Source organism: Vespa velutina, chromosome 12 (assembly GCF_912470025.1).
Source record: "Vespa velutina chromosome 12, iVesVel2.1, whole genome shotgun sequence".
Classification (NCBI taxonomy): domain Eukaryota; kingdom Metazoa; phylum Arthropoda; class Insecta; order Hymenoptera; family Vespidae; genus Vespa; species Vespa velutina.
In genome coordinates, this window is record NC_062199.1 from 4,525,339 (window position 1) to 4,546,668 (window position 21,330).

A 21,330-nucleotide genomic window follows, 5' to 3' on the forward strand; every position below is an offset into this window, starting at 1 on the left:
TCGGCGTTTCTAAAATTAAAAAAAGAAAAATATATTTCGAATTCTCATCGATTCTAAAAAAAAAAAAAAAAGGAAGAAGAATAAAGGTAAAAAGAAAAACCGTTTCGTACAAAAGTTAAAACAAAGCTCGATATAACGTGAATAGAAGGATCGATAGTAATGGGATCGATTTAATTAATCGTTAATCAACTGTGTTGGCAAAATAAAAAAAAAAAATAAATAAAAAGAAATAAAAAAGGATAACAAGTTTTACCAGATTTCAATCAATTCTTCCTAAAAAAAAAAAAAAAAAAAAAAAAAAAAAAGAAAAAAACAATTTCTAGAAACGTTACAACAGAATACATTTGCATACATATGTATCTATGTATTGAAAAGTGGTAATACCAAGGAAAAGGGGGAATAAAGCGGACGATAATTCAACAAACCGAGTATATAATTATCAGACTGCGTAATTGTTAATTATTGCACCATTGTTAGAGGTGAGTAATTAATGCGGTGCCAAAGTTCCTTCGTACACGTCTCACGCGATCGTACGATTGATTAGAGACCCTATTGGACTTCGCGGAAGAATCATGCTTGAGAAGATACATATGTCTGTTTCTGTATTTGTATATGCATATGTGTGTGTGTGTGTGTGTGTGAGAGAGAGAGAGAGAGAGAGAGAGAGAGAAGAGGTTTCTCGGTTAGAAGGGTCAATTTACTGACGATCGAATATCTCGATCGCGGTACGAGGGAGTCCTTTCAAAGTACTCTTTCCCTTTATCTACGTCGATTAAACTCGCTACTTAACTCAATAGGAATGAGTACTCACACACTGTATTACTATAATTCTTCCTTCTCCGTAAAAAGTCCGGCGATGAAAGGAATTATTATGATCCAATATATGTAATTTTTTTTTTTTTTTTTTTTTTTTTTTTTTTTTTTTTAATATCAAACATCAGTTTGTTGATTTTAAATAAATCATAAAATCGTTCGGCTGATGTTAACCATTTGTAATAAAATATTGTCTTACAACTTGGGACGTTTGCTTTGATCATTTCTGACCCAAATCTTGGATAGAAAAGGGATAATATAAAATGCCATAAAAAAAATTTGAGCTATAAAATTTCATGGTATTTTTTAGTTGTCGATGACAAGAACGTGTTCCTTGCGAACAACCAATGGAATATATTATATTACTGGTCATTAAAAAGGTCCTAATGAAAGGATATCTTATTCCGAGGAAAGTTCATTAAGTTTTATTTACGTTTAGGATCATTTTATTATGAAAATATATTCTTTTTTCTTCGTTCTTTTTTTTTTTCAACCGAACATTAAATCATTTATTTCGAAAGAAGGATAAGTTAAATTTTGTTCTAAACTATCTGCATATTGATTTGTTATTCATCTTCTTGTTTTTTTTTTTTTTATTTACTAATGATAAACTATACTAAATATATAATATAATGTTTTTTTTTATATATTAATATCATATAGTTATATATGACTACATTACAATATATTGTATAATAATATTATTATAATATTTAATGGTCAATCTTTGTGGTTTATAAAGTTTCTATTAATTTGTTATATTATTTTTTTTTTTTTATAATTCATCATCCATCGAAATTAATTCCTCAATAGGATTATATAAAATTTGAATAGTAATGTAATATAACAGTACGGATATATGATATTAATTTGATTTTTAATGACATATGAGATATTTGTCTAAAAGGTTCTTTGAAATCCGTGATAGAGGGAGGATAAATTAAAACTGAACTATTATATATTCTTCTTAGGCGTGCTTTTATATTTGAAAGAAAAAAGAAAGAAACAAGTTCTTTATAGTTGAAAACAAATTTTAAAAGCACGTTTACAATTTTTTAATCTCAAATATATATTTAATACGCGTATGAATAGAAAAAGGATATAAATAAATAAATAATAAAATAAGATTGTCGATACTTCATTAAAAATTTCCTTTGATCAATATTTCCATTTTATTATTTATTTATTTATTTATTTATTTATTTATTTATTTATCAAAGAATTAAAAATATCGAAGGGAAAAATGGATAGATAAAATCAATATATGTGTATATATTCAACGTTTATTAAATCTTCCATTAAATGATGAAACCGAAAATGAAAAAGAAAAAAAAAAAAGAAAACAATAAATCTAAATTAAATAAATAAATAAAATTAAAAACAATAAATTTTATCGAATGAAAGGTAAAATAATCTTGGAGAATCAAATAAAAAAAAAAGTTCTTTTAAACATCTATGAAAGATTCCCAAGTAATTGTTATTTATCCAATTATTCGTCATAAGATTAAAAGATGATAACAAATTAAACAAAAGAAATTAAAAGATTTAATAACAACAAAACAAACAAACAAACAAACAAATAAACAAAATTTAATAACAACAACAACTATTACGATAAAAAGAAGAACTCGAGACAAGAGAACAAAACGAATTTGATAGAAAGATATCGAAAATGTACGCCCTAATAAAAGATTTTCCATTGTTAATAATAAAAGAAACAGAAAGAATGAAAAAAAGGAAAGAAAAAAAGAAAAAGAAAAGAATAAGAAAGATGAAAGAAGGATGCAAGAGGAGTGAGAAAGATGGTGCATACGCGACGTGATTTATGGGAGCAACACACATACACACCTATTTCACTCTCTCTCTCTCTCTCTCTTTCCCACTCATTCGCTCTCTCTCTCTCTCTCTCTCTCTCTCTCTTATTCGCTCAGTCTCTCTCTTTTCCTCTCTCTTTCTTTCTCTCTCTCTCTCTCTCTCTTTCTCGTTCTCTTTCTCTTTCTCTCTTTCTTAGCGTTTTGTTTGCTTCTACATCGACGTTCTGTTGCGTTGGCAGCCAGTTCCGCCCTTTTTTGCAACCCCTTCCGACAGATCCCCTTCCACGCCTTCCCATTAGTAATGCCTCGGTCATTACGAGCTCTTCGTCGATTTCCCGTCGCTAATAAATTCCGATAAAACTTCGCTACGCCCCCAACCTGACATCCTTCGATCGTCGTACAAGATTTCTCTTCTCTTCTCCTCTCTCTCTCTCTGTCTCTCTTTCTCTCTTTCTCTCTTTCTCTCTTTCTCTCTCATTCTCTCCTTCTTTTTCTGTCTTTCTCTTTGCTTCTCTTTCTCTCTTTTTCTCTTTCTCCCTTTTTCTCTTTTCCTTTCTTTCTCTCGTTTCTCTCGTATCGAATTCAATGTACGAAAAGAGAATGTCGATCGTTCAATCGACTTAGAAAATAAAACGAAGAAAAAATGAGAATTATCCTTATTAGGGGTTTTGTGTGCGAAAAAGTAGGATCGATCGAAATTATAAAAAAATAATTAGAAAAGTTATTGTTACGAATTTTAATAATAAGAAAAAGATATGAATTGATAAATAAAAATTAGAGAAAAATTATCAAAATCTATTACTTGTTATTAATAATTATTTCAAATATTATGGATTTCAAAATCGAAAGAAAATAATCGATCGTTCAATCCAAATTATATAAAAATTGAAAAAAACATTTTTATGAATTTTATGATTCAAAAAGAAGAATCGATAATTGAAATCAGAATAAAAATAGAAAATCACTTTTACAGATATTATGATTTAAAAGAAAATATTTTAATTGAAAGTAGTTCTTTTGTTGTTTTTATTAAATAAATATTAAACAAAACGTAAATAACGAATAAATGAAAAGATTTTGTGAAATTAAATTGATAAATTTGTCGTTGACGTGAGTTAATAATATTCTGTATTCATCAGATTGTTAATTTAGTATTATCAAGTATATTAGTAAAATAAATTACAAAACTGATTAATATACGTTAAAATTAAATAAGCTAAAAATTATTATAAATAAACTGAATTATTTTACAAAATTAGATTAATAATTATATTGACAAAATATAAATAAAAATTGATTAATCAAATTGTTAATTAAGTATTATTAAAAATGTAAAAAAAAACTATTATCATTTGTAGCAAGAAGTATATTAACTACTATGACAGATTTTAAAGGCTAACTTGTACGTTATATGAAAACAAATAACTGTTAAGAACATATTAAAGAAATAATTAATCAACGACGTTTTTGTCAAGAAGAATTTTGAATTACTTTCTTACCATTAAAATTTCACGATATTCGAAGAAATTAAATATATAAACAAAAACAACAAATATATAATATAATAATAATTATTATTATACTACGGTACAGAATAGTAATCTTGGTAACATGTGGTATGAAATGAAGTGGAACGTAACAGCTGTATTCCTCCAAATTGCAATGGCCATGGTGTAAATCAAATGAAAAAATTTGGAAAAAACACATACATGAACATACAAATACATATACACATACGCATATATACACTTCCCCTCTCTTTTTCTCGGTTCGTAACTACGTAGTTACAGTGTTGTTATTTATCATGGAAATTTATGGATACATTTATTATGGAAATTGATATCGTGGTTAAATGGCGAACGAGCAGTGGAAACGTGGATCGGCATAGTCTAGCGTCGATACTACGTCGTGGAATAAAATCAATTTTCACCAACACTGAAATCCGATACGGCTTTACTCCATTGACCTAGCTTAGCCAACCGGTACGATAAAATAGAGAAATGACTGGATGCCGAACTACCAGGCGGGAGAATTCAAATTCCTACAAATCAAAAAGCTAACACTACCGGTAACACTACTCTTTTTTTATGATATATCTAAGATCAATGTCTTTCGGATAAAATAAAATCCAAAATAGACGAAGAGAAAAAAAATCTTCGAAGATCATTATTAAAAAATCTATCCGCTAAATATCGCTATGTAATAGACAATGAATACATAAACAAAACAGACGCATATGTATGGTCACAAAATGACAAATTATTCACGGAAATAGGGGAATTCGCAATAGTCATAAAGAGCCAATAAGTAATAGCAATAAAGAACCACCAAGAATAGATAATGAAAGAATTCAAACGTACAAACGAACAAATGCTGAAAATGCAAATAACAGTAGGAAACAATAGACCACATAATTGAAAGATATAAATTAATAACAGGAATAAAATATACAGACGGAAATAACATTACAACTAAAATATTAAATAAAACAATAGTCAACAAATATAATCTGGAAAAAACTATATGCCATATTCTGTGTACATATCACGAACAATCATAGAAATAGAAAACTACAAATTATACTTGGATACAACAATATGCATTACATAGACGGAATAATGAAATACGATCGATGGGATCTTACGTCTATACACAAGCGGGACAAAATAACTTACCTTATTGACATTTCAATACCTATAACAACAATAACATTTAACACAAATATCGTGGAAAAAAAAGTATACACGCCAATGGCGTGTGTAAAGAATGTAGAAACAACAGAGGGTGCATATAATACCACTGATAGTATCTCTAACAGTGATCACCCCTACAGTTAAAAAAATATTTCGAAACACTAAACATATACATTCACACGCACGTAAATGTAAGTGAGTTCAGAGGACAGTTATATTAAAAATGTGTTTTAGAAAGAGAATATTTTTTAATATTGAAAAGGAGATTAAATTTTTTCGGAAACTCGTTTAATCAATTTAATATCCCAATAAATAGAAGAAAAATAATAATAATAATAATAATATATTAGTGGATTATTTGAGACAAAGAATATTAATATTGTTTATTTTGACATATAATGTTAAAATTGTGTTATATAAAAGCAAAAATCCTTAGATGATTTTAAAAATCGATTACATTTTTGGAAGACTTTTTAGATTAATTTTTTTCGAATTGCGAGACTACAAGCCTAACTTATAAAACTAAAAGCCTTATTATACTAGTCTTTTGTAAAAGTAAAAGTTTAACTATAAGCCTAATAAGTATCGAAATAGAGTAATTGATTTTTAAAATCATTTAAGAACTTTTGATCCACCTAGACACTTTTGAGGGACCAACCTGTATAATATTTTTTAATATTAGTGAAATACTCTTTAGCTTGTTGTATCGTATTTCGTACTAATAATGAAATATTACTCTCGTTTTATTAAACAGAAATTTACTGATTTCCTAGCATTAGTAAAATATTAATACTATACTGTAACTTTTAGTATTAATGAAATACTAATATTTTTTATTAGTATTTTACGATATTTGTATTAGTAAAATTCGAGTGTTGCATTTATTAATGTTGTATAATATTTTTTAATATTAATAAAACACTGATGTCATTTACTAAAGTTGCATAATACATTTTATATATATATATATATATTATTACTAACATTATTTAAATATTTGTTATTTTACATTACCTAGAAAATGTTTAACTTTTAAAAAATTACCGTACTATCTGACTGAACTACTCATTAATTTAATATTGCATAGTGCTTTTTAATACTAATAAAACATAAATATTGTTTATTAGTATTGCATAATATATTTTATCGAAAATAAGTACTAATATTGTTAAAATAGATATTTTCAACATTACATTAGAAAAAAATTTCTAACAAATTTCTTAACTTTGGAGAAATCATTTTTCGGACTACTTATTAATTTTAATGTTGTATGTAATATTTCTCTAATATTTGACATTATATATTAATATTTCATCTTTTCTACAATATTTTACACCAAAAATAATACTATTATAGTATTATTTATTCAAATATACGTATGAAATATTTATTATATGTACATATCCAATACTATAAGAATATACATATTTATAGTATACAAATATATAATATAATAAGAATATAGTATATATATATAATATATTTATATATGTACTATAAGTACATATTAAATAAATAAGAATTCGTACGAAAATTTTTACATTTCAAAAATTATCGATCTACAGTGATCTACTTAATCGTAAATATTTCCAAGGATCGTGAGAATTACACGGAAATTTAATAAAAATAAAAAAAGAGAAAAAGAAAAAAAATTCTATCATTTCACTTGACAAACTCGTTCATAATAAATGCGTAAACTTACGTTTAGGCTGTCAGCCGCGGACCCGCGTAATTAGCGGTGACTCGACGATAATGAAGCTTCCATTATAGGTCTGGTCCTCGGTTAATTAGGTCTCCCGTTGATTTATTACGATCACAAGATAGCCGCGCTTACGCGTTACTGACTCGCGTGAATGGTACGCTTTACCATTACGAGACAGATAGAGACGGAAAATAGGCTTCCGTAAGCTACCAGAACCAAAATTCTAATTTGAATATTCTGATCGAGATAAACCGAGTTTGGTACGATCGATCTTACAGAAATTATTTCGTTAATCTATCAAATTCTTTCTTTTTTTTTTTTTTTTTTTTTTTTTTTTCTTTTTCTTCATCCATTTCCTGCGATTAAATTATCTGTGTATTTCTGATATTATCTATTTCTTGGAATAATTAATTTAAGCAATATGAAGGATAAAAAAATTATGAATTTCTTAAAGACCCGCTTAAAATATTAATTTAATTTACTGATTGGGTCAAAAGTTTACCTCTGACGGGTCAAAAGTTTCTAAACGATTTTTTAAATCGATTAACCGTCTTCGAGATTTTTTGCAGACTAATTGTTTTCCAGATTTTAAATATTACATGCCGAGAAACTTTTCTATGATCTAAAAAGAAAAAAAAAATTAAATTGGCTTAAAAAATCTCGTAAACGAGTAATTGAATTTAAAAATTATCTAAGAACGTTTGGACCAATCTGTAATTAAATCGAGGAAGTATTGATATTTGAAATATTTTTTATATTTAACAAACAAGAGTATTATTTGTACGAAAAAATTCTAGTGTGGTTTAGTAGTGTTAGTATTTTTAATGCTAATACAATATTAATATTATTTATTAGTGTTGTATAGTATTTATTAATAATAATAAACTATTGAAATATACCATATATGTATGTAGCGTAATACTAAAATTATTTATTTATCAAATTGAAAGTTAGCTTAAATTTGTTTGTTTAGTTAAATATTATAAATTCATTAGTTAATTAAAATACTAATTATTTAATTGATCAAATTATATTAAATGTAATTATTTCAAAGTACAGTTTATTAAAAATCTAATCTTCTTCGAATCTAGAAACGATTCAGACATGAGTTAAACAATTAGAATTTCTGAATTATTATTTCTTTTTTTTTGTTTATGTAAAATCTTTAAATCTATAAATAAGATAATTTCTATATTTTCGTTAAATCTATAAAATAGAAAATAGTTGACGTAATTATAAAAGCTTCGCATAAAAAATTAGATATTTTTATGCTTCTAAAAGAAATAAAAAAGATAAAAAAAAAAAGAAAGAAAGAAAAAAAGAAAGGAAGAAGAAATTCAATGAAGTTCTAATGATAGTCGAGCTTTTTAAAAGAAAGAAAGAAATGCTAACTGTAAACCAAACTTTTCTTTATACTGACTTTCTGAAGTACGTAAAAGAGCGAATTCTCAGCCCTTTAAAGAAGTTCCCGAGTAGAACAGCAAATCTCCTTTGAATCTGCGTCAATGTACTTATATATTCACTTTCATCTTTATTTTTTATTTCTTCCTTTTTTTTTATTGCTATCGCGATACACTCTAATAAAAGCTTCTCACTATTGATACATTCGATAAGTTCGTGAAAGTTAAAAAAACAAAAAAAAAAAAGAAAAGAAAAATTCCAATCCAAGGATAAGTTAATTATAATGAAGGAGAATTTTTTTTTTTTTTTTTTTTTTTTTTTTTTTTATAAAAAAGATCGATTAACAATTTTTGTTAATAAATATTAAAACGCGTCGTAGATATTTGCGATTTATTTTGTGTACCATCAGAGATATAAAGTGTACTATATTTTTTTATATTTTCTATTGTAATTGTAATTTGATGTGGTATACCAAATTATTATTATGATCATTTATTTTTTTTTTTTTTTTATATACTACCTACTATATTAATATAATATATATTTAACGTACTATATTTGTTTCATGTAATTATATTTAATTATTATATCAATTAATATATATATGCTTCTTACAAATGAATAAAAATTTTTTTCTTTCTTTACATATGAAGAAACATATCAGACAAATCGTTTAATTAAATTTTGTTTAAAATAATGCAAACAAAAATGATGTAAAAATAAAAAATAAATAAATAAATAAATAAATAAATAAATAAATAAATAAGTAAATAAATATCAAAAATTGTTTTAGTAAATAAAAATATTCGACGATCATCTAGAACGTTCATTGTTCGATTCTTTGAAATAATCCTTAAAACTAGTTGACTTTGCCTCTCTCATTAAGATGGATAGAAACCAATACTATAATATTCGGTACGGATGCCATGACTTTTCTCCTATGCTTTAAATCTCTCTCTCTTATTTTTCCTATCTCTCGTTCGCGAGATTCATTGAAACTATTATACTACTATGTCTGGTAGAGACGCGATTAGCTTCCCGTCGGATCTTGTTGTACCCTCTCCACCTGACCCATCGTACTTGTTGCTCGATGATTAAGGACCTTCGAAATTCATTATTACTAAAGCAATTATCAAATAATTAAATTACAAATTTAAGATCGATACTTGATAATCCTCCGTTCAATACAAAATATTTTGTTCATTTTTATTAGACAAAATATATATATATATATATATTTTGTTAAATAAAATATTTGTTAAATAAAAGAAATTTGCATGGTTATCTACAAAATCCATGTACAAAAATTTTTTTTCTTTTTCTTTTTTTAATACTAGTAACCTTTTCGAGTTATCGTGGTTAACATGGATACCTATAATATTTCTTTTTTTTTGGCATATTTATACAATGATGATTATTTAATAATGGCGATGAAATAATTTTTCAAATAAAAAATTATTACTATGCATCTAATATTACTATTTAGAAGATAATCGATTGAAGTATTAAAATTTATAACTATTTATCCGTACGATAATATGAAAAACAATCATCAGAACTACATAAAATTCTTCATTAAAAAAATATAATTTGTAAATAATATATTTGTCTAGCATAGAGTATGAATTACAATATAGTATGAATTTGTTAGTCAATCATTGAAATGTCGACTATCTCGTAAAAAATGCATAATAGCAATTTTTTTTATTATATATGATTTTAATTATAAATGATCACTGTTATATGAATATGCAAAAAGAAAAAATATTATAGGTATCAATTTAAAAAAAAAAAAAAAAAAATTTGAAAACTCACGAATAAAAAAGTAAACATTTTTTTTTAATAAACTTTGTTCTAACTTCAATTTTTTTTTTGCGTTTATATTTGTTCGGAAATTTATAAGTGCATATTCTATATATATGTATATATTGTTTATATTATTGAACAGTATATTGTTGAAATTGTTAATTCTAAAGATAACAAAATACTTTTCTATTTTTTTTTCTCTGCTGTACGTCAGATCATGTCGGGACAATTATTTTCTTTTTTCTTTCATAAGGAAATATAATCACTTTTAAAAATATTTAAAAAGAATGATACTCTCATTTCAATATTATCTATTTATTTTTCATTAATATAAAATATTATATCACAAGATCGTTAATATTAATTCCATTATTAATTATTTAATTATTTATTTCAATTAATTACGATACTTTTTTTATATAAAAATTAATCATCGTACCATCAATTTTATCAGCATGGGATCGATGCAAACATTTTCTTCTGGCCTTATTAACAATCGCATAAAACATTAATGTATTACCATATTTTCACGAGATATGAAATAGGATATAGGAAAGAATAAAAGAAAAAAATAAGATGAAAGAATAAATAAGAAGAAGAAGAAGAAGGAAGAAAAAAAAATTTATTCAAAATATTAATGTATTAACAGAGAAATAACCGAGTAAACGGGTTTTAAAGAACGTGTATGAGTTTCGATCTTCGGAACATGCTCGTTTATATCTACATTTTCCCGGAAGGGTCGGTAATTCGATAAGAAAAACGACCAAGTTTCCCGATAATTTCCCAGTTCGTACGAACGTAGAAACCCTTTAAACGATCATGCGATATTACCGATCTATGTACGATTGTAAACGTATATATATATATATATATATATGTGTGTGTGTAGGTGTGTGTGTAGGTGTGTGTGTGTATGTACATTATATACAGAATGTCTTATTTCAAACGATGTAACCAAATATTTCTGAAGTTATTGATTTTAAAACTAAACGAAAAAGTTACGAATAAAAGTTACAAAATTTTCAGAGAAAAAATATAATCTATATATTAATAATATATAAATATATTCTAAATATTTAATATAAAAATATGTTCTAGATATTTCGTAGAGAACGAACGCTGTTATCAAAATACGGGATTCGTAATAATTTTATTTTTTAATTGCAATCAATATTTTAAGATCAACAAAATTTTCATTGACAATTCATCTTTCTAACAAACTTTCAATCGCAATAATACATATATATATATATATAACTTTCAATCATTCTAATAAACTTTCTAATCGCAATAATATTTTTCGACACAAGAAATACTTTTAAAATTGTAATCATTTAAAGCGCGATGGGCATGAACAGTCATAACTAACATTATTGTGATTAAACGTATCGCAACTCAATGAAATATCGATGAAAAGATACCTTATGGATATTTGTATGCATTATAGGTATTTGTTCGTTGAGTATTCTTTACAACTTTTGTTCGATTTCCAAAATATCGATTTTCATGAATTAAAAAAAAAAAGAAAAAGAAATTGTTATATGAAATTTCCATATCTTGACAACAGAAACGTCCTCCATGAAATATCTGCGTGTTATATTTCTCCCCTGAAAACCTAGATGGTTTTATTTGAAACATTTATTTACGAAATCAATGAGATCACATGTATTTGGTCATATCATTTAAAACGAGTCACCCTATATAATATATATATAATATATATATGTTATTGATATATATATATATATAACATTTGTGTGTGTGTATGTGTATATATATATATATATATATAAATATATATACCAATAACATTTGCAAAAGTTCGCGTGCACGCGTCCTGCGTGTTAGACAATATTACCATGAATGCTCTGGTGTTACTCTGGTCTCTTGCTGATACGAGCAACTAGTTCCTCGCTACGTTAACTCTCCTACTCTTGATGATGATATAGTTGTAGTGTGCACTTGCTCTTAAACTGCTGCGTCGAAATACACGATGTAATATTTCGATGTTTCGAGTTCCATAACTCGTTACGCGTAGATATAGAAAGAGAGAAAGAGAGAGAGAGAGAGAGAGACAATCGTAGATCACGTATTAAACATAACTAGAATCGATCTTCTATAGGTATATAAGGATAGTAATAAACCAATAATAGTACTTGGCTAATACTTTCATTATTTTACAAAAATTCATGATTTTACAAAAAAGACATGACAATGAAAAAAAAAAAAAAACAACGAATTAACATAAACAGATAAACTTAAACTAACTGTGTCTATAGTTTCTCAAATTTAAACAAATAAAAAAGAAGAAAAAAGAAATAAAGAAGAATACAAAAATTTTTTAATGGACGTTGTTGATGGAGAACTCATTAAAAAATAAAAAAAAAAAAAAAAGAAAGAAAAAAACAGAAAATAAAGGAAAATACAAAAAAATATTTGATGGCAAGTAAACGACAAAGTTTATAAAGAAAGTAAATAAAGTAAAAAAATAAAAAGATGATGTTAGTGTTTGAAAAGTAATGTCTTTGATTTCAACGAATTCGAAAAGAAAAATATAAAGAGTAAACAAAATTGCCAAAATTGCAAACCTAACGTAAAATGTTTGCGCTGGAAATAAACATCGGAGCATGTAAATGGAGGTAATCGTCGCGACAAAGGTAAACGGCATTGCAATTAACATGCACGCGCTGGACAAAATGAAGCTTTACATTTATAGTTTATCCGAGCACGAGAATATTCTCGCTTAATGCTCTGGCATTTAAATCAATTATAGGGATGCGTGACGGTATTCGCATGATACGTCCGTTAAATATAGTTAAGTATAGTTACATAGTTGAGAAAAAAAAATACTATCATCGAGATTATCGATTTCTTACAAATTGATAGTCCATCGAAATTAATCAATGTTTCAAGAAAAATTATTTTTTCGTAACAAATTGTTACGAAAAAAAAAAAAAAAAAAAAAAAAAAAAAAAAAAAAAAAACAGAAAAAAGAAAAAAAATAAATAGTTCGTAAGAAAATTTTGTGTAAGAAAAAAATCATCAATTTTTACGTATAAGAAACTATTTCTTTAAAAATAATTAATTATTTCAAAGATGTGCTTCGATTTGTATGAATTAAGAACGATAAAAAAAAAAGAAGAAAAGAAAAAAAAAAAGAAAAAGAAAAGCAAATTTTATCTTTTTCTTTTTTTTATCTTTTTATTTCGTTATCAAAATTATACGGCATAATTGATTTTCAACAATTTATTTAAACGTCTATAAATTATAAACGAATCAAAATGTTTTTTGAACTAAATGATATTAATCGATAACAACTATCAGTACCAATGAAAACAATAAGAGTAGAAAAATAATAATTGAGCAAATTGTACGAGATGAAAAAGTAAAAAAAAAAAAAAAAAAAAAAAAAGAAACAATAAAAGGAAAACAAATCTAACTCACCGGAAGACAACTTCGACTTTTGAAGTAGCCAACTTTGTAGTGCCAACCTCTCCCGATGTCTGCAGAAGAATTCTGGTCTGATACCGTGCCTCTTCAAAAAGTCATCGCACTTTTGCAAAACGGCTAATGCCTTGGCCGCTTCGAATTCATCGATATCGTCAAAAAGATCCTCAGTAGTATTATTGCTGATCGAGTTAAAAGAGGAACGTTCCTCGTAGGTTTCATCTGGTAAGAGCATGCCCATACCAGGTTCAAAATTGGCGAGCCAATCGCGACTTCCGGTTCGCGGCAAGCCTCCAAAGCACATATTAGTAATTCTCGCAGGATTTGCGAGCACGTTTACGTCCCTTTCACCTTTTCGTTCCTTCTCGACGAGATTATTGGAACGCGCTCGTATACCCATTCGCTTTCTTCTAATACTTTGCTATCGCGGAAAATAAGTCCGCCGCCATTTTGGATGAAAACGAAATTCGATCAATGGCATGAACAACGTGATTTCGAATGACCATACAAAATTTCACGAGACGATGAACGAACGAGATGAATAATGAATGAATGCAAAACAAAAAAAGAAAAACAAAATAAAAAGAAATAAAAAAACTTGTGACTATGCCTGATAGCTAATCGCTCAGATCTAATTTAAACATGATCAACCCTTATTACGATGACTTTCCTCTGCTTCTTTTTTCTTTCGATTTTTTCTCCTTTTCTTATTTCCTTTTCGTTTTTTTTTTTCTTCTTTTCTTTCTTTCTTTTTCTTTTTTTTTTCTTTTTCTTTTTCTTTCTTTTTTTACTTTTTCTCCAGGTGAACCGTTAATTGAACCAAGTCTTCGAGTTCTCCATCATTTTCTTTCTCTTTCTTCTCCTTCGTCTTTCCTTCTTCTTCTTCCTTTCCATCCAGCAAATTCGAAGATAGAGACTCTCCTCTTCGGTTTCCTCTGCTGAAACGATAGCGGGAAGCTTCTCCTTGAATTTCAAAAGCGTCCTACGCGGCTACGTGCCAAGAATTCCAAACTCCTACTATTTTCTTTCTTTCTTTTCTTATTTCATTCTTTTTCTGCACCGCGGAATCGTAAATCGATCTAGTTTCCTTGGACTCTAATACCGATCCTCTCGATCCGCATCTCACTCGATGGATCCAAGAAAAGAGAGACGCTCTTTCTTGCTAACAGGATTCGATAACCAGAGACCTTTTTCTTTTCATTTTTACTGCTTTTTTCTCCTTTTCTTTTTTTTTCTTTCTACTTCTTCTTCTTCTTCTTCTTCTTCTTCTTCTTCTCCTTTTTTGTTTTACTATCCCGTTTCTTCTTAAATTCGAACCACGAGGTATATTTCCAAAGTCCAACCGATTTTCATCATCCTTTCTGAATTTCTGAATATCGTTTACGTCCGATCATTTTTCACCTTGTTGAAATGTATTCCCTCCAATTTCTGTAAATCAAAATTTTTGTATATTTCAATTTGTGTTTTAAAACGAAGATGAAGACAAGATCGAGAGTCGATACGAATTGAAAACAATGATCAATATTAAAGTAAATTCTATTTTAATTATTATTCATAATTTAAAGTCATTTGATCTAATATTATATATAACTTTTGCAACTACATTTTGATTACGTAATGTGACATTTTCTTTACGTTTAATTTAAATTTTATTCCTAGCCTACTTTCTATATATAATATACATTCATATTTATAGGTAACTACTTTTTTTTTCTTTTTTATCTTGTTAATAGGAAAACACTTAAATCGATTACACGACAATTTTACTCCTGGCGAAACAAAACAAAAAAAAAAAAAAAGAAAAGAAAAAAAAGAAAAAGAAAAAATTCATACAAACATCAGCCAATCACCAAGTGCTCTCGTTTTCGTTCGGTAGAAAGTTAAAATGCCGGTCAGTTTTGTACGGTTTATAGCGTTCGAGATTATCGGGGATTATGGGAGGATTTTGTAGGACTATTTAACGACATGACCATTTCCATTTTCGAGTGCGGGTTCCAACAATGACACAATAACCAGCCGCCACAATCACCATTACTAGCAATACCATCGTTACTACTCTACATTTTCACTTGACAATGGGAATACGAAACGGTAGATCGGCGGAAACGATTTATCGACTGACAAATCGCGAAATTACACTCACCCTACCATAACCAACACCAACACCACTACCAGCACCATTACTAGCATCATCACCATCACCACTGTCCGTGAGACAGTAGATTATCTTGGGAAAATTATTCAACAAGACCTTTCATCATACCCTATTTCTATTTATCACGTTTATCTAATTATCATATTTCTGACGTTAACCGTCATTACATTAGTTACGGAGGATGTGTCTTTGATATCCTTTCTTTCGTTAGAAAATAAAAATCTTTCAAAAATGATACGGCAACGATCATTTTACAATCGTATTAAATTTTATCTGTAATAATATTTCATTAAATTTAATACCATATGTTGTTCACGACATTATTGGTGTTATAGGTAATATTAAAAATAAACTAGTATTATAGACATTATTATAAATAATATTATAAATATTAATATATTAGTATTGTAGAATTCGTTTATATGTTCATTTTTTATTATACTATTATTGTTAAACTAATTGTTTTATTTGAATATATAATAAAATACTACAAATATCTTGTATGAATTAATAATCAATACAATATTATAATATTGTAGTATGTTCGTTTTTACTATATTACTGTAGTTTATTACGATGTTCTTGTTTTATTTGTATATAAACTATTATAAATATTAATTAACAATCAATACAATACTATACTTGTACTATATTGATATATGCTTTTTCTTTTTTACTATACTACTCTCATTTATTTACATGTTATTGTTTTATTTGGATATAAATGTATTGGGTATTAACAAGTAACTAATACAATACTGTAATATTGTAATATAATTTTTTACTATACTATTCTTCTTTATTTAGACATTCTTATCTTATTTGAATATAAAATACTATAAATATTAATTAATAGCCAATTCAATACTATACTATAGTAGTACGTCATTTTTTTACATACTCTCGATTATTTAAATGTGTAATTTCATTTAGACATAAAGATATCAAGCATTAATTAATAGTCAATTCAATACTATATTATTGTGATAATACCAATATTTTTTATGTATAAAATTATTGTTATACTTGTACATAAAATATTATATCATAATATTATATTCTGCTTGTAAAATACTATTATATTATACTTGTATATAAGAGATTATAATATTGTTATTATTTTAGTATTTTCTTTTTTTTTTTTTTTATTATTTATTTACATGTTGTTATTTTATTTGTATATAAAGTACTAAAAATTACGTCATTAATTATTATCTAATCTAATACATTGTTAAAATTATAAAACGTTTCATATTTCTAATCAATAATGCATATTTAATTATTATGAATATACTCATTGAAAATATAATATTATCATTATTTGATAAATAAATATATTAATTAATAAATAAATTGTCCATGATTTACTCACTTTCTTAATTAACCTCTCTTTCTCTCTCTCTCTCTCTTTCTCTCCTCTCTATCTATCTATCTCTTTCTATCTTTCTCTCTTCCTCTCTTTATTCTTTCTTTTTTAAATTTTTCTCTGTATTTCCATTTTTGCCTTGTTATTTCTATATTTTTCTCTTTTTCTTTCTATTGTTTTATCACGATATATATCTCACTCTTTTTCTCTGAATCTTCATTTACTCTCAAACGAAGTAGGCAAACTGACTTCCACATTGTTAACCGGAATCACGAGGAAAGTAATTTAAGTCGCACTTTCATGCTCTAGCAGGTTTCCTCGGACACCAGTATTTCTCTTTCTCTTTCTCTCTCTCTCTCTCTCTCTCTCTCTCTCTCTCTTTCTTTCTTTCTTTCTTTCTTTCTCTTTCTTCCTTGATACCAAAGAATCACGATCAAGAAAGTTGATTCGCTTGATCGCACGAGATTTTTCAATTTACACAGGCGTGGAAAGAACGACGCCCGTTCACGTCAACTGATCGATCGATCGATCGATCGATTGGTAGATCGATTCTACTTGAATTTCCGGGTTGTTGAAATAGAGAGAGGGAGAGAGAGGGAGATCGAAGGAACTGAATCGATACCATTATCGATAAAGTAGATCTTGTCTTGGGAAATACATTCCCGTGAAAATTATTATTCTCAACGTGCGACAACAGTCTATTTCTTTCTCTCCTCGCTCCGACTCGCTCGGGGCCAGTAGCCGATCGAGAACACCGAGAATGATCTATCGATCGCATCGAAATCAATGTTTTTCTCTCTTACCACATTGACAAGCAGTCTTTAAACATTATATTAGATCTTTAAGTATATCGTGGATCATAGAAATATTTGATTGACGAATAAATAATTTCAAAATTTTCAATTTTTTTTGTTCTATTTTATATCGAAATAAAAAATCATTAGATAATACATTGAATAAATAAATAACATATACAATATTAGTATTAATATTATTATGTTACAATAATAGTATACTAAATAAATAAATGAATAAATAACAATAATAAATATAACAATGAATAGATAGTAATATAATGAGAGTATAGTATTCTTGGATTGGCCTATAAGTAATATCCGAATTTCTAATAAAAAAAAAATACTAGTATTGTTTATGTTTAGATAAACGATAAAAATTCCGACATTATCTAATTATTGGACAAAAAAATATTTCTTTCTTTGTTTTTTTTTTTCGAAATAAACAGAAAGAGAAAAAAGACTATTAATTTGAACAACTTTGATCTTAACAATACAAATTATTTAACAAAATGTATACAATATGTTCAATTTTAATTATAATTTAATAGCTATTTTGCACAATAATCATTGTTAACAATTTTTTATTTAATTTATTATTTGAAAATTATAATTATTAAGATAATAATCGAATTTATATTTTACTATTCATATAATGATAATATAGAATTGAAAACATATAGATTAAATAATTATATTTAATCTATATAAATATTATTAAAAATATCCTTAATAAAATCAAATTAATATTTAATAAAATTTAATGTATATTTTTATCAATTTGATTTGATAAACTAGTTATTTTGCTCTATAATCATTGTTAATATCTAATCAGTCATTATTGCAAATTTGTAAAATATATAATAAACGATTTTATATAAAATATATGTTATAAATTATAATTAAACCAACGATCGAATTTATAGTTTACCATTTATATAATAATAATGTAGAAATGAAAATGTATAGATCAAATGACATATTATTAATTGCACCTTAATAATATAAAAAAAATTAATAAAATAAAATAAAACCTTAATAAAATAAAAAAAAAAATTTTAATTTATAAAATAGCATCTTAATAAAATAAAATTTATATAATATATTCAATTTGTTAATTATTAAGTAAATATTGTTAATTATTTTTCACAATAATTATTGTTAATATCTAATCAATCGTTATTGCAGCTTTGATATATAAAGATTTTATATAAAATACATAATTTGAAAAAATGTAATAATTAAAATAGTAGATAATTGAATTCACACATTTTATCATTCTATTATATTTACCATATAAACATAATACTTATAAATTGTATTGAAAATACATGGTATTAAGTGACTTATACTACATACAATAAGTTCTTCCTGGGAAGTACTTACAAGAGATGAACAGAGTGGAAGAAGTTCATGCGCATAAATAAGCCATAACGATCTAAGCGTCATATGATGGATAAGCAATCAAAGGACCGAGGTACCGTTCGAAATTGGTCCCACTGATCGACGATAGGACGATTTCGAATGCGAGTTACCGTCGAGAGAAGGGAATAATCGAGGAATATCGAGATATGTGTGTATCCGTGTGTGCGAGTATACGTATGTGTATGTATATATGTAAGTTCGTACAATGTATGTGTATGGTAAATCGTACACCTTCATCCTCCTGATCTATTCATCTCTCGATTATGCCACTCTATTGCGCGCGCGAACGCCTCACTTTTATCGATTCGCACGATTCCGTGAGTGGTGTGCTAACGCGAGGATGAATTTTAACGCATTAACTATTTTCAATCGATATGAATTTATACGATTCCTTTCCATTGAAAGAATCAATCATATATTAATAATATTTATTTTCGGATCGAACTTTAATATAGTATCGTTTCGATTTATGAAATATAATTGAAAATGAAACCACGACGAGAAATAATTTAATCGAATTAATAGTTCTAAATTAATTCATTATTAATTTCTAATCATCATTATATCCTCGATCAATTTCCTTCCTTATTTTGTTGTTAATTTCGTCAATTATTCATAATGGATGCATAAACATTTTGAATGTTTCAATTAGCGTACATTTTAATTCTCTTTTACGATGAAAAAAATTTTGCATCATGAGTTCAAAATTCGTATTAAACTATTCTTGTTATGAATTGTTTATTTAGAATTTCTTGTTTTTTTTTTCTTTTTATATAAAATAATACTAATTCCAACGTGTAAATTAATAGCCAATCGAAGACAAATATAGCATTATAACTTGTATTGTTTATTTAAATACATAATATAATACAAATTTTATTCGTATTACATTATTCTTATTATAGATATTAGCATTGTTCATTTATAAAGATGTTTAACAAAAAAAAAAAAAGAAACAATTTTGATGCTTCATTTATTGTCCAATCATCGAGTCTAGTATAATGTTAAAGTATTGAACATTTTTTTTCTATATTTCTTATTGGCCAATGTAAGATTAGCAGTAATATAAAAGAAATTGCACGGACACACACGCACACATACATACATAAATTCCGATGTTACTTATTGAATATTTAAAGTCAGTATAATATAGCTATAAATTAGTGTAATATTGTTACTTATATTATTTATTTGAATACATAATACCAATAATAAATTCCTATATTATTTATTGATTAGTTAAAAATTATATTATTCTTGTTATACTAGTGTTGCTTATTTAATTACTGTTGATTTATATATTTATATACCTATATTTGGATATAAAATAATACTAATTCCAAACAGTACTATATTACTGTAAGACTAATATTGTTTATTTAAAAGAAGATACACATATATATATATATATATATATATATATATATACAATATGTAAATAAGTATGCTGTTGTTTTATTTGTATATAAAATACCATAAATTTCTTAATTACTTATTGGCCAATATTATATTCTAATACTAGTGTCATTTATTTAAACGTAAAATGATAACACCGATATTAATTATTGGCCAACACAATATTAACAAATTTCTGATCATTATAATCATTGAAATTATTTTCATTTCTTTCATATCAAAAATCAGCTTTCATTTCAATAATAAATCTATAACAATTAACACTTAATGCTTACATTTTATTATTATCTTTTATCTGAAACTAACCACGTTACAATCCATTCATCTCTCTTTCTCTCTCTCTCTCTCTCTCTCTCTCTCTTTTTCTCTTGGAGGAGAATTGGTTAATTTTCGAATGCAAGAACGATTTTGATAGATTAATTCTTTTTAACATAACTTTAATGCTTTCGAGCGATAAAATTTCATGAAATTTGTTTTCAACGATTATTTTTTTCTTTT

The 21,330-nt window shown here is 26.2% G+C and overlaps 1 protein-coding gene across 4 annotated transcripts in view; it reads right to left on the minus strand.

Moving 5' to 3' along the window:
* The window catches only part of LOC124953281 (unconventional myosin-Va), a 111,430-nt gene that overhangs the window by 56,701 nt on the left and 33,399 nt on the right, over positions 1-21,330 (minus strand). For all 4 annotated transcript variants that reach the window (XM_047504414.1, XM_047504413.1, XM_047504416.1 and 1 more), the window contains one exon: positions 13,674-15,104. In XM_047504414.1, the coding sequence (XP_047360370.1) occupies positions 13,674-14,076 (403 nt within the window). In that variant the 5' untranslated portion in view covers positions 14,077-15,104. The remainder of the gene's footprint in view (positions 1-13,673; positions 15,105-21,330) is intronic.